The 15,779-nt window shown below is 31.1% G+C and overlaps 1 protein-coding gene across 1 annotated transcript; it reads left to right on the top strand.

Annotated features, from left to right (window-relative positions):
- The first annotated feature begins 69 nt into the window (after positions 1-69).
- On the top strand, positions 70-14,219 carry LOC148629901 (poly(U)-specific endoribonuclease-A-like). The gene is made up of 6 exons (XM_088559504.1): positions 70-226; positions 2,134-2,234; positions 4,907-5,008; positions 7,058-7,292; positions 8,338-8,482; positions 12,662-14,219. Exons 1-6 carry the CDS (start codon positions 207-209, stop codon positions 12,911-12,913), a joined length of 855 nt encoding a protein of 284 aa, XP_088415630.1. The 5' UTR covers positions 70-206; the 3' UTR covers positions 12,914-14,219.
- The last annotated feature ends 1,560 nt before the right edge of the window (positions 14,220-15,779 follow it).

The raw sequence follows: 15,779 nt of genomic DNA, 5'->3' as shown, positions 1-15,779 counted from the left end.
CATTGGTTCAAATGAAAAGCTATATCCAATCAATGATACCGTAGCAAATCGTCTTTTCGTCTGCTTTATTATTTGTTCGGAAGTTCTCCCGAACTATCCTAGATCTTGCCCCCGGTAATAAACTTGTCATTTGTGCTGTCAACTGAGACTTGATTAACCTGTTGACGTGTTAACCTGGGATAATTGAGTCCAATTAAACAATCAAAATGCAGAGAAATGAAAGAGGGTAATTACTGTAGGGTAGTTCATGGTGCATTATTGTTAAATATTAGAATCTTGTTTTTCAAAGTAAGGCAAGTTGATTAACACTTGCCTTATCTGCAGTCAACCGGCAACACCCATTTCTACTCCTATAGTCAGAGGTTCTTTCGCGGCAGGCTTGTCAGCCAATTCTGACATTGTTGAAGTACACTCTTTCATCAAAATGTTGGCATATTTGCATAAGCTATAACATTCAGCCATTTAAGGGCTATGGTCTAAAACGGTAGCCTGTACCTGTACCAACTTTTTCCCGTACCCATATACTATTTTACCAATTTCTTCATTATTACTTGATATTTCCAGCTGAAAGTTGGTACACATTTACAAAACGACGTAATAATTAAGCTAGAATTAATGATTTTTAAAATGTTTTTTGAAAAAGATACTTTATTTAATTTTCTGTTTTTACAAGGTCTAAAATGTGTGATCCGTAATTCCTGTACTCAAAATTCAAGTCCGGTACAATTTTAATGTATATTTGACATTGGAACACCATAATATTATCAAAATTTTTATTGCTGACTAATTAAAATTGCATAAGACTCTTTTTATGAGACTTTCTTTTTCATTCTGGACAAGATCATATACATTCTCTCCTGGTATGGGGATTGATGCTAGGTACAGTAGGGAATTCAAACTCCACTTCTTTTTTTAATCATTATCAAATCTCTCAAAATTTTATCCAAAGTCTTAAGGTGAAGTTTTAAGCTCTCAGTGATTTCAGAAAAACATAAAATTCGGACAGAAAAGTGAGAAATAGACAATAATTACATGTAGTTTGGTGAGGTAACTTTTGGTTACACATTTTAGACCCTTTGAATTCAGAAAACCAATCAAACAAGAAATATTTGAAAAATATACATAATTTTCTTGACTAGAAATGAATTGAAACAGACTTTTCCACATTCATGCAATTTTCAGTTCTTAATATACTGTAAGAATGAATATTTTTGGGTATGGGTTACACATTTTAGACCCTACCCTAAAAAGGAGGAGTCCCTTCAGATCATACAAGTACAGGTATTAACACACTCTCCCTTTTGGAATTATTATAATTACTTAAAAAGGTTTTGAAAATCAGAATACAGTGTTGGAAACCACCACTCACCAACGACCGGGGGGGGGGGGTGGGGGGTGGAATATTCAAAAATGGAAAAGCTTTTAATAAAATTTAAAGTGAATTGATGGTTGAACTTCAACTTGAAGAAAGAAAAAGAAAGGCAGAAGATAGTTCAATCCAAGAGAAAACAGATGATAGTACAGAAAGAAAAAAAAATGTGAAGAGCATAGAAATTTTTTGAATTAATGGAAAAAAATTGGCTAGTTGAATTTCTATTTGGCTAGCAAGATCAATATTCCACTAGCCAGAATGGCAAGTTGGGGGGAAAATGGTTTCCCACACTGGAATAGAGTTTTAAATGCAAGTACTGAGATTTGTTCCAAAAAAATTAAGTACAAAAGTCATGGCTGAGTTCAGATTATTTACCCATTAAATTACAACAAACTAGTTAATTCCTTAGATTTTACAATATACATGTAGATGTTCTGTAACTGTAAAAAAAAATTCATTAACAGATTTTCTATACCAAGGGCTAAAAATTTACTATTTTTTTTTCAATTTATATGGAGCATTTAATTGGTACATATGAATGCATGTACATTCCATATTGTATATTTCTATTGAAATCTGCAAATCCTGATCAAACCAAAATAAACAAATGAAGTATACATGCAGGCAATTGTACACCTTTTAGAAAAGGAGTAATAAAAGTGGATGGGATTTTTCTTCTGAATTTTTTAGAAAAATATTTGAAAAATAATAATTTAGTAAAATATATGTGACTTAAGACTAGCATTTTCATTTGATCACAGATTTGATCCTGACCCAGAACTTTCAGAAATCTTAACAAAGCTATGGAACTTAGATACCAACAAGTGTTACCCTGGTGATGAATTCCAAGTAGATTTGCAAGGTTTGAATATATATATATATATATATTATGCTCACCACCATCATATACAGGTAAACTAAAGAGATTAAAAAAATTAATACAAACACTTCACTTGAATGACACACATTCACAAGAAGTGCACGCACAAAAACCACAATATAATGGGCTCAAGCTACATGTACTTGAGAAAAACAGGAAGAAGTGACTTGTCTGTCTGAGAGACACCAGGGAGAAATGAATGTGTAGTGGCATGATTCACTAATGTTTTTTTTTTTCAATGCAGTCTTTAGTTTCACTCTTAAAGACGCTCATCCATGGAAATGCAAGTCACCTAATCACAATTCTGTTTCCTGATGTGTAAAAAAATGTATCGAAAATTGAAACAGCTTTCCATGTGTTATTTCCTGAATTAAATGTAGAAAATTATAAGTAAAAAGAACAAATTTTTCCTGTGTCTGCTATCTTTTTTTGAAGATAGTACTTGTTTAATTATGTTTTATATGATGTAACATACATGCACCCAATAAGCAAGCATTTTTTTACATGTTTCTTTTCATTCTTTAATTCAGATAAATGTTACTTTTTATGTAGTGTTTGAAATATAGGACAGTATATATGTTGGCAAAAGTCGAGCACCACCCAACTTTTACAGATTGTACTTTTATGCTTTTGCTTCCCTTTAATGTGCCACTTTCTATCTGGTCTAAGTTCAAGCAGATTTAGAATGGTTCTTGTTAATAAGTTGAACCTTTTTTTTCCATAAAACAGACGGATAGAAGCATTGTACATAGTGGAGGATGTCCATTTAATTTAGCAGAAAATTTTCACTTTCCGTTAACTTCAATATTAATCCCATTTATTCAGTTGTTCTCAGCATGACATTATCAAATTACTTCATAAATATTAAATTCTAAAAACTACCTGTCTACTCTAACAATAAACCATGGCAATATCAACTTGAAAATCAACTTTAGGGTTGGAATATACAGAATCCTTGAATACTTGTTTGCCAGATAACACAAGGTTTGTTGTATGTTGAAGTACATGTAATTGCAAATTAATCAAATCCCTGAAAATTAATATGCAAGATTTTATATCTAATACATTGTATAATTAACTAATGGGAGTCAAGTTAATTTTTTTGTCTTTTGTTATCAACTTCCCTAACCTCATAGTCATTTACAAATTGGTCCTTTTCTAAATCCAAGATAATTCTTAATATTCAAATAATACCTTGCTTTTATGACATCTGAAGACAAATAATTTTGTTTTAAATTACTATGATTACTTACAAAAATAAAAATTGAGATGATTTCAAGTTTCCAATTATGTTAATGGACTTTGCATTATTTCATTTTTATAAAGTTTTAGTGTAGACCAAAAGCAGGCTTACAAAAAAAAAAACGAATAACAAAAAAATGTTTTCTCATTTTTGAATTTTTTTCTAATATTGAAAGAGTAATTAAGGGAACCAATATACATGCAGAAATCAAAAGAATATAATCCAATGATAAAGACCAGACAGGGAGAACAGTCACACACAACAAAGAACATTAAGTAACTAAAATAACACAAAGAAACAATAGCAAATGAGCAACTAGGACTCCACCAAAAACCTGGAGCATTGCCCAGGTGCACCGGTAGGGTAAGCATCCTCTGCTTTTCTTGAAACACCCGTTAAGTTGCTCATAAAATGTCAAGTCCGGGGTAGACAAAAGATGAAAGGAAAACTGACACGGTTAACAAATTGGTTCTCATTGGCAGATGGATATGCAGTAACAATCCACAAGTTCATGTTGATGACCATAAAACTTAAGTAGTGATGACTTCAATCTTGTAGCAACATAACCCATTTCCAGAAGCCTAATTGTAAGAAGTCTAGCATGGTACAAAAAGTCTGCATAGTTTTGGCAAGCTCTGGCAAAATCCCTGAAACTAGTATTGTTTCAAGATAATATGTCTTCTATAGAGTAGAAATTGAGATGAAAACATCTGGCTAAACAATGTTTCTTCTTTTGGATCAAATCAGCTATAAAGTCAGCCTCATAAGTGGGAAGGAATAGGTCAGTGGGTAGCAGAGCACGATTTGATCTCATTTTAATACCTGTGTTAGGTAAAAAGTGTGATGCTTAACACACAAGTTATTTCTAGATAAATAAATTAATGTGGAAATGGTGATTAGTCTCTTTGTATCTCTTTCATGTCATATAAAAATCATTTAAGCAAAGTTGCAAACAAATATGCATACTTACATAGACGAGTTCTTTGAAAGGTAAATGCAACTGTTGGTATGTGAATTAATTCATACAAGAAGTGCATGAGCTTCTAATATATAACATGTTTATATGTAAAATGGTATTATATTAATGGTAATATTTTTTAGCTAGGTGTTGAATTTGTACCTATTTAACTACTTTATTATGTTGAATATAAAAGGATTATTCAAAAGTTACAGCTGTTATAAAGTTACATTTAATGCAGTTTTATAATGATAAATTGTAAAAAAAAAGTATGATTTGATCATATAATGATAAGTCATTTAAATGAAATGTTTAAAGTGCATTATTTTAGACGTTGATGAAAAAAGACACCTTAGAAATGCGTACTAAACATTTATATTCAGTATGAATTTATTTCACCCTTTATATGTTCATGTGTTACATGTAATATATGCATGCCAACATTTTTTAAAGGTTATGTGAAAAGTGGAAGACACTTGGAGAGGGACAGAGCCAAGTATACACTATTTGAATATGTTGATGAGGAAAAAGTTTTTGGCAGAAAAACTTATCAGAGTAGGTAAATTATGTGTTCCAATACACAAATTTAATAAAGACAGTCTGAGGCATGGGTCTGTACAGCTTTGACAATAATACAATGATTTAGAGTACATGATAGAACTTACTTATATATGTAGTACACATACATAAAATAGAACTACATGTATGAAGAGAGATTGAACTAGGTGTGTCAACAATTCATTAGCTCTACCCTATATTATCCAAAGATTTTTTATGTTTCTACACAAAAATTGACACCATTTAACATATACAAGAATAATGTAATTGGATTGTTTATTTCTCATCTCGGCAAGGTAGGTTTTTTCCATAAACTAGCTTGGTACTGTGACATTATTAACATCGTTCAATCACAATCCACAATTAAGAAAGTTCAAAAAGTAAATAAGGCTTTGATGAAGGGTCTAATCGTAATTTAAACTTTGATCGATTAGAATTGAAATTATTAGGATTGTTTTTAATTTTTGACCAATGCTATAAATGGGGATATGGGATGGAAACCTCTTGTGTCAAGCAGTGTACTGATATTTTTAGACACTGGTCTAGAGTTAGTAGTATGAATACAGATAGAATTAATTATAAAGTATTTTTATTGTCTTATATGAATGCAAATAATAATAAGAAAAATTGGTGTTAAAAAGTTAGGGAGAAGTTTAAAGAGTGTAATTTTGAATGTTATGGTAATTTGGATACATAACTTGTTTGCCAAAAAGTTCAGTTTATTAGCTGGAAAATGGAAAATTTGATAAGTTTAAGGAGGTAGACCTAGGGTAAGGGACATAACTCGTGAAATCAGTGATTATTTGTATCGTATTCAATTTCACCATAACCTTTCAAGCTTTTCTCTGAAACAGAATGAAATCAGTCCAAGTCACTTTGATGCTTACATAAAATAATGAATACAAACATTCCAATGATTTCTAAGAGTTGTGTCCCTTACCTTAGGTCTACCTCCTTAAAGTAAATTGGGAAAATAGAATATTTTTACAAGATGCTGGAAAAAAGTTAAGAACATATAAGCTTTTCAAGGGCATTTATGAGACAGAAAATTATTTGTTAGATACAATACCATATAGATTTAAAAGTGCTTTTGAAAAATTCAGATGTGGAGTTTCTCCATTAAAGATAGAAACAGGGCGGTATGAAAATAAAAAGGTTGAGGAAAGAGTATGTTTTAATTGTACAGAGATAATTGAAGATGAAAAACATGTATTAATGGTATGCCCACTGTATGCTGATTTGCGTAACATTATGTTAACTGAGATTATAAAGTGTAATAACAGTTTTAATTTTTTAAATTCAACTGAAAATGAAAAATTTGTACATGTATTCAAAAGCCCTGATTGTTTTAAAGTAGTTGCCAAGACCTGTTGTAATATTTTAAGTAGAAGAAACTCTTCATAGTTTTAATGAACAGTCATTCCATAGTACATTAATTTTATGTTTTTTATACGTAAATTGTACATTTATTAGTCTCTCATAATTCTTTATAGAATGGCACTTGTACTTTAATTATACTCATGTCTTTTATATATAATTGTTTATGTTGTACAAGTGGTGAGACTGATATATATGGTAGAGATTATAATAGAGATTGATAAACAGTCATTAAACAATTTCAAATTTTAAAGGGATTTTCAACTGCCCTAGAATCCATAGCTTTTTAGTACAAATTCAGAAATGAGGCCAAAACTAAATTTTTTGTTTGCTCTCTATACATTGTTGGAAAACATGACCTCACTCCTAAAAATTATTGTCCTTTTTTTAGGATTTTTTTTTCTGATCTACAAATGAAAATTAATATAAGTTAAATTTTGTTAAATCCAAAGTGTAAAATAAAATAATTTTGTTTCCTACATGTTTCTACCAACAATCTCTTCATTGAAAATTGATCAGGGAAGGGCAAACAAAAATGATTTTATTATAAGGCTGCTCAAAATTTTAGTAGGCTTTGATCTATCTGTCAGTTAAAGTTGTATAATTGCACAGCAATGTATCAGATTTTGAAATACAATTTACTATTACTGATGAACTTTATTATAAAAGCTTTCAAAGACCTGTTAGACAACTATGAACTTGAGTGTGGAGTAGCTGAGGTTGTTACTCCAGAGGAGAAGAAAGAAAATGTGGCTTTTGTTGATGCCATCATGGAAACTGCAGTGATGCAAGAGGCTCATAAATACCTAGTATCAAAGGGAAAATCACCATCACATGTTGGGCAGTTCAAATGGCAGTTGTATAAACTATGGTTTAGTTTGGTTCGAAGGACAAGGGGTGACAGGTAGTTACTGGTAGAATGTATTGTCAAAGGTTAAATATAGACAATAGGTATTTTGGTCAGACACACTTCAACAAAGAAGGGACCTTTTAGATTATGATTACTTTAGTTATGGAACCTCCACCCTTTTTAAAACAAATGCTTTATGAATAGGACTGTGTATACTGGTTATACCTTTGGATTAAAATCTCAGTATGTCCTTTTCTTTTCATTTACCTGAGCATTTTTTATCCCTTTGACATTGAGCAAGCTTGCTTTCAAATGTAAAGAAATTCATCTGAAAATTCATTATACTGACATTTGAGAAACTTTCGTCAAAGCAAAACACTACATCACAATCTGTTGAAGCTTTAAAAACAGTAAAAATGCAGACTAGACAAAAGGTTTAAAAGACGGCTATGTTATCTACTGCTCTGACATTTACAGAAAAAAAAACTACTTCCAGTTGAAGAGATTATGATCAAATCCTGTATTCTATACTGAATCTAGAACCTATTTGTCAAATAGTTTTACAAATATTTTGGAATATCCTTTGCCAGCTCCCAAAATGTCATTATCTAACTTGGTAAAGTTGATAAATGGCACAAAGTCTACTTCATTGGAAACCTACTAGTTCTTTATGCTTAAGACATTCCTCAAACTTAAGGCCAGTGCTTTCAACATATTACTGTTAAAAACAGATGTGTCCAGATATCTGGTTAAAATAATGTAAATAATGATGCTTCATTAAGACATCCTTCATTTAAAAACGTTTATGTTAGTGAATAAGATCTTAGTACAAAACAAAGGCATAAACCATGTAAACAAGCTCATTAAACCCTACTGGCTGTATTTTAATTCATTTCTTTTTTGAATAAAAAACAAAGCAAGTTATTTGAAAGAACTTGTATTTAATGAGACTTCCTTATTCTTTATTTACACACTGCCAAATGAAGTGGCGAGGTTTTATGTGATATCCTCTGAAATGTCGTGTGTCCTTCCTTCTGTCAATGTTGGGGTGTCACTTAATGTTCCATTAATGCTCTTTTTTATTCTTTTACATTTTCAGAGATTTTGATTCAAGCAGTTTTGAGCATGTATTTGTTGGAGAAGGCAGAGATGATGCATTCATCGGACTACACAACTGGATTCAATTTTATCTTCAGGAAAAAGAAGGCCACATTGATTATCATGGTTACTTCAGGAGAGAAACAGTAAGTTGTAAATTCCACTATCAGTTCACACTTTTATTGATTAGCTGATAATGTACATGCAAATTGTAGCAGCAGTGTTTTCACTAAGTTTTTGAATAGCTGTAAATTAAAAATGAATAGGAGGAAACCCAAATTACAGCGAGGGGGGCCGCTCTAGGGCAGGGCAAACAACACGATGATTGACATTCGAACTCATCCGTTATTACCCTCCACACCAGACAAAATGGTCAAGACGCACTATTAAACACCAATCCGTATCCGGATTCAAATTCTGTTTTTACTAACATTGACCTAAAATTTATTTTGATCCAAAATTTCATACACATAGCCAGAAAAAACTCAGCGATAGGTGGCTACTATTGAAAATACTGAGCAGTAGATTTTTTTTAAATGTTAAAAAAAAAATCCTTCCTTGCTTTTAGAGGATATTCTTCTGATGATAAATCTTTACCTATTAAGCTTATTCAAACAGCAGGATAATGATTATCAATTAGCTGACGATCATAAGATTTTTATTAGCTCACATGGCTGTCATTGTCATGGACAAATTTTCGAAAATCTCCTCTGAAACTATTTGACCAAAAGGATGTAAACTTGGCATGATTGTTCCTTTCAGTATTGTGCACAAAATGACCTTTGGGATTTATAATGCGTGAAAAAAAAACATGGCTGCTATTACTAAAATTAGAACATAGAGGTCTGAAGGCATTTTTTTTGCAAATAATTCAAAAACCATTGCCTTTAGCAAAACTCTGGCAGAGGGTAATATTGTTCAGCATCAAGAGCAGACCTACTCTGAAATTTTCAAAATGATTTGTCAACTGATGTAGGAGTTACGGCCCCTGAAACAGCATTTTTGGCATTTTTTGCTTGTACTTTGAAAATCTTCTCAAAAACATTTTACAGAATTTCATGAAAGTTGGCATATTTTTTCCTTACGGTATCCCACACAAATGGATGTTGGGATTGTTGATCAATGAAAAAACATGGCCCCTGTTACTAAAAATAGAACATAGGGGTCAGAAGGCAGTTTTTTGCAAATAACTCAAAAGTTGTTGTCTTTAGCAAAATTCTGGCAGAGTAATATTACTAAGCATCATGAGACGGACCTATGCCGAAATTTTCAAAACAATCTATCATTTGATGTTGAGTTACTGTTACTGCCTCTGAAATAGAAATTAGGTCTGACAGTAGTTTTTCGCATATATCTCCAAAACTGTTAGGTTTAGCCAAATTTTGACGCAGATAAAAGTGTTCAGCACGATGAGTTCTATCTGTGGTGAAATTTTCGCCATGTTTGAGTTATTGCCCTTTTAAGATGTTGCCCTTTTGCTATTTTTAATGTTATTTCTTTCAAAAATCTTCTCCTCTGACACTGCTCGACCAATTGGAAGCAAACTTGATATGAATGTTATTTGGGGGATGCTGCATTTAATTGTTGTGTTAATTTTTGATCTTTCAAAAAACATGGCTGCTGTTACTAAAAATGGAACAATGGGGTCAGTCAGAAGTTTTTCTCATATCAGTCAAATTCAGTTAGAGTGCTGCATTAGGAACAGAAAAGCGGCCAGACATTTTGAAAACAATTCAAAAGCTTTAATTTCAATAAAACAAAGTTTGAATTGCAAAAAAAAGCATAAGATAGCTCTTGACGGGTTGATTTATACCCTGTGCGAAATTTTGAACATGCCCAGTGTATTTTGGTAGTGAATCCTGTTACTTCTGAACACCCATGTTGAATAATAATAGTTTCATCATACAGTTATTCAAAACTGCGCTTCAAATGATATCATTCGATAGATCAACAATAAATTCACAACATGCAACAAGTATTTGTTCAAAAATTGTTATCTGTTTTTTAAAATACTCTATATTTTATAACATCTAATCAAAAAAAATAATAAAATAAAATGAAATTGAAAAAAAGTCATCTTTGTTATTCTTTGAAAACATAATTAGCAAAAGAGGAAGGCCAATTTAGCAACATTTTTCCATTCATACATCTTTTAGGTGATACATAGAAAAAAATGTGTGCATTCAAATCCAGTTGGAATGTTTAAACAGGAATAACCAACTTTGTAACATAATTCACTTATAACAGTGTAATATATATTCCATGGCTTTCTCATTCTTTAATTGGAGCACATAACAAAATTGGAAGATTAAACACGAAAAACAACTAATTGCAATATGTTGGCAAGTAATATTTGAAAAAAAAAATATAATATCTGTTAAGTTTGTCATTTTTATATACATCACATGAAGAAATATCGAAGTCTTCAGTGGCATATAATGAAACGATAAATGTACAACTGGTTCGCTCAATTGTTCAACATGCATGTATTATAAAATATTTCTGGCATACATAAGATGTTTGATCAACGAGTAATCTTCTACCAGAAATTATTATAATGTCTAAATTAAATGTAAATTAATTCACAGAAACAACTTTTTGCTGATATTGTAACGTCACTTGAAAAAGTAATCAAGGGAACCAAGATTCTAGCGGAAATTAGTAGAATGTAATCCAGGGGCAAAGACCAGACACGGAAAACAGACAAACACAACAAAGAGCATAAAGTAACTAAGTTAATACATACAAAGTAATAAAAGTAAATGAGCAACTCAGGCTCCACTAAAAACTGGGAGCATGGACCAGGTGCACCGGTAGGGTAAGCGTCCTCTGCTTTTTCAGAAACATCCGTCAAGCTGCTCATAAAAAGTCAAATCTGGGGTAGATGAAAGAGGAAAGGAAAACTATGATACGTTGAACAAATCAGTTTTCATAGTGCAGATGGATACACCATAATGATCCACGAGTTTATGATGACGGCCATAAAACTTCTGTAGTGATGACTTCAATCTTGTAGCAACATAACCCTGTTCCAGAAGCCTAATTGCAAGAAGTCTAGCGCGATACAAAAAGTCTATGTAGTTACAGCAAACTCTGACATAATATAAGAGTTGTGATATGAAAATTCCATACACAGGTGCTGAAGAGATGGCCACAGATGAAAGGAAAGATGACAATACTGAATGGAAAGTCATCACATTTGTTGTATAGTTTTAGTCAATAATTTTCCTTTACCATCAATCTATAAATGTAGGTCAATATAAGAAGCTGACTTCACAGTGTCTGTAGTATCCTTTATCTCAAGTTCTTTGGGGAAGATGCGATGTATCAAATCCCGAAACTAGGATTGTTTTAAGATAATATGTCATCTATATAGCTGAGAAATTGAAATTGATCGTTGGTATATCCTTAAAGGTGCATTATCAAATATTTTATTGTAGTTATGCTTGAGTTCAGTATATATTCCTTGTTTTCAAGTGATCTGAATAAACAAAAACAAAAAATGATTTATAAGTATCTATGTCAGTTCACGAAGAAGCACACGCATCTTTTTTGTGATTAATTAAATTCTTGCAATGATTAAATAGTTTTTGAATGGCTTTTGTTTTTCGAAAGTTATTCCTATCTTTGTTTAGCATTAATTCAATGTTTCTCACGACAAGTTGTCATGTAAAACTATTTTCTGTAATCAAAATACACAGTTTACTAACCGGTGAATTACGTTACACCGTAATATATACTAATGCTTAATTTATATATCGTACATAGCAATATACTATTGTCATAACACCTTACCAATACATGTATTTTCCGTTTCTAAATTAAATTAAACTGAAAATCAATAATATCTAAATATTGAACTTGACAGAAATTAAAGACACTTACAACTAGAGGGAATGTTTATCTCAGGAAAGCCTAAAAAATTGTTGCTGTGTCACAACTTCCCTTTTAAAGATGTCCGTAGGATACTGATAATGATTTATAGTTTATTTGTTCCGTGAACAGTGTTTTTTATCTGTTTAAAAAAAAATACCATAACTTAAATTCACTGTAACGTAATTCATGGAATTGTACTTGACCAAGAATGTGAAAAAATATATAGCACCTGAAAAACCTGGTTATTTTGTGTACTGTTGTATGATTTAAAAGACATTTTGTTTTATATTTTATTCATAAAGTGAACCACATACTGATAACTTATTTGGTAATAGCTAAGAAAATCCTTGACGGTTGTGCAGATGGAAAAAAAATAATGAACGTTGAATGGTTTGTTGATAGGGAACTTAGTCATTGTTTAAGGTTGTTAATCATTTATCTGTATACAGGTGACTGATGACGAGCATTTCAGACTGATAGCTCTACAGTTTAGCTGGAAAGGAGAAAAAGGCAAACCAATGAGCAGTTGTTTCCTGGGAACCAGTCCTGAATTTGAAATAGCAGCTTATACTATATGTTTCTTGATGGAAAGACTTGGTAGTACTGATGTACAGCTGGATGAATATGAAGTGGAGATAGATGTTAAACCATTTGCCAAGAATTATATAGGTACAGCGTACATTGGGGCTGCTAGAATGTAATACAAATGGATTATTACCCGTAGATCTTTTGGATAAGCCACTCTTAGTTTACTAAAGAATAAATTATAAATCTCTGTTTTCCGTCCATACACAATCTCTTTTAAGTTTAAATTTTTTTTTTTGGTAGGGTAAACATTTTGAGAATAAAGTTTAAAAAATAAAACATTCTTGCCTCTGCTTATTTCTTGCCTTTGTTAATTTTATGTCACAGATGCGGGTTTAAAATTGATTTTAAATTTGAAGCTTTGTTCTTAATGATGTATTGGAGTAATATTACTGAATTGATTTTTTGAATAATTTTTATTCTTTGTTAAATTAGTATATATATCTTGTTAGTTTTTGGGTAGTGGATTGTAGCAATATACAATTTTTTTTGTAGTTATTCTATACATTGTTTCAGAATTTGTTGAAACAAGTTTAACAAGGCATAATTATGGTCAATAATTAAACATTTAATACCATTATATTCTATAGATAAGTCACTATGGCTCAATAAATTTATGTATATGTACTGGTAGTTTCTCCCTGGTAATATTGTTGATAAAATGTTTGTCCCTTGAACTTTCAAACAACTGATATTTCATAGCAGACTTTGTTTAAATAGAATTTGGAGTGATTTAAGGGTACTTTGCACTTTTATACTGACATTGTTATTTTTACATTAAATTACAGGTGCTATACACATTAAATGATTTTTTTGTTATTTTTATTGATGACTTGTTTGTTAATTTTTCACTGCCTACATATTTTCTATACAATAAATTTTGTTATGCATGTACATGTATTTGGTTATGATTTTAATTTTTTTCCTTGCTTTACAAATCTTTTTGTCTTTAAAGCATTATTAATGATTTATATCTAAGTTGTTTATATCTCCAGTGTAAAAAAGTTCAATTCTTTGTGATCTATTGTCTACTGGTTATAGCTTAAATATTATGTAGCACCATCCACTTAATTTTATTGCTTTATTACATTAGTACTTCTTTCTCCAAGTTCCAGAATGAGCCTTTAGTATGTCACAATTAGATACCTTTTGTTGATAAATAAACAAATCTGAAAATTCTTACATAGTTACTGACTTTTATATTGAAGCCTATCACAGGCAAGAATATGAACTAAATTATATTGATATTAAGTCAGTATTTGTGCATGTAACAAGAGGTTGAATTATTTTTTATACCTACATTTGGCATTATGTTTTTATAGGCATTAAACACTTTATACATATATTTATGTGTTCTCTGTAATAATTTTTTATTAACAATGCAATATATTTAAAGATAACAATAAATTGAGATTACCATGATTTTTGTCTTTCACTGCATGACTTGCGAATACAAAAATAAGATTATCCATACAGTTCCTTAGATATTGAATTTGTATTTATATTGCAAACTTTCTATTTGTGCAACCAAAATTGACAACCTTGATAAAAATGATAAAGATTTCAGTATAAACACAACAACAGTGTATTGACTAAATATTATCAAAGTGCTGTTAGCACTGGGGGGTTTTGATTCTTGTGAAAATTTAAAAGATTACATTATGTAAAATAAAATTATAATCATACATTTTATTTAGAACTGTTTTTTCTAATATGTATAAACTGAATGTCAAAATACTACTGATTTCTTTAGTAAAACTGTAACCAATAGTTAAACAGTATCAACTTCACACACATTTACAAATTTTGCACTGTTTCACTTTTTTCCCAATTTTTAAAATCTGTCTTAAAAGTTAATTTGCAATCACATACAGAAGTATTTCAACAGAATATTATTGTTCTCTGTAATTATACTCAAATGGAACTAATTTCAGCTAAAGAAAATAATTTCTTTGACTGACATATTAAGATTTCAAAACTAGACACTTTTTTTATCAATTTGAAATGCCCTGTCAATTTTACTTGCTTAAAATCACTGCTCTTCACTTCCTGTTTATTAACCATAAAATATTGATGACAGGATGGAGATTTTGACTGATAATTGTATTAAATGGAACCTGCTTAGCACATTTAATGCTTCTTGGCACATTCCTGCAAGAACTTCATTCCGTACATGCTAATTTATTACTAAACAATCGAAAAGGAGTCCCCCAATTCTTCACTTCAATTAAAAAGACGATCTTAATTTTATAAACCAAACTAATGGAATATTATTGTGATGAATAATTGCCAGAAACATACTTACAGGTTATACAAGATGTATTGAATGATATAAAATGAATTACATTTGGACTGTATTTTTGTGTTGTGTTAGAGGAAGTAGGGAAGTTCCAGGCATGATAAAAAACAATAACAAATGAGGCATAAGTAGCAACAAATGCAAATTGGAGTTTGTGTTTTGTCCCCATTCTAAGCCTTATTTTACCCGTAAATTCTGCTTGTTTTAAGTCAACACACTTTTTTTGTCAATATACAATTATATTATTAATGAGTAAATTATTTTTAACAAATACATGTAGTGAAAATGCAATATACAAATATAAACGTCTCAGAATGTGACGACTCTATTCACTACAGTGCTCCATCGGATCAAATTGATACAGGGAAGATAACGTAAACTTACAGAAGGGTCTGAAAAATTCCCAACGATGTTAGAACTGTCAAATTTGCGATGCAAATTTTTAGTCGTTCCCTCCGCAATGCCTTGAACTCGTGACATGTATAGCAACACCTCCTGCGCTAAGTCCAGTTCCCTGGACCACTCGGCCAGTCAGGCTATATAAAAACATTGCTTTTGCTGGCTGGGTCATTCCTCCTCATAGGATTAATCTAGGGCTCTGACTTAGTGCACGATGTATGGTAGTACAGGACAGTTCATCTAGGTGTTATTATGTAGGATAGAGGATCAAATTAATGATGCAT

Source organism: Perna viridis, chromosome 1, assembly GCF_037379345.1.
Source record: "Perna viridis isolate PV_CMFRI_1.1 ecotype Kerala chromosome 1, ASM3737934v1, whole genome shotgun sequence".
Taxonomy (NCBI): Eukaryota; Metazoa; Mollusca; class Bivalvia; order Mytilida; family Mytilidae; genus Perna; species Perna viridis.
Note: the sequence above shows the minus strand (reverse complement) of the source record. Positions and strands in the feature narration are given on the sequence as shown.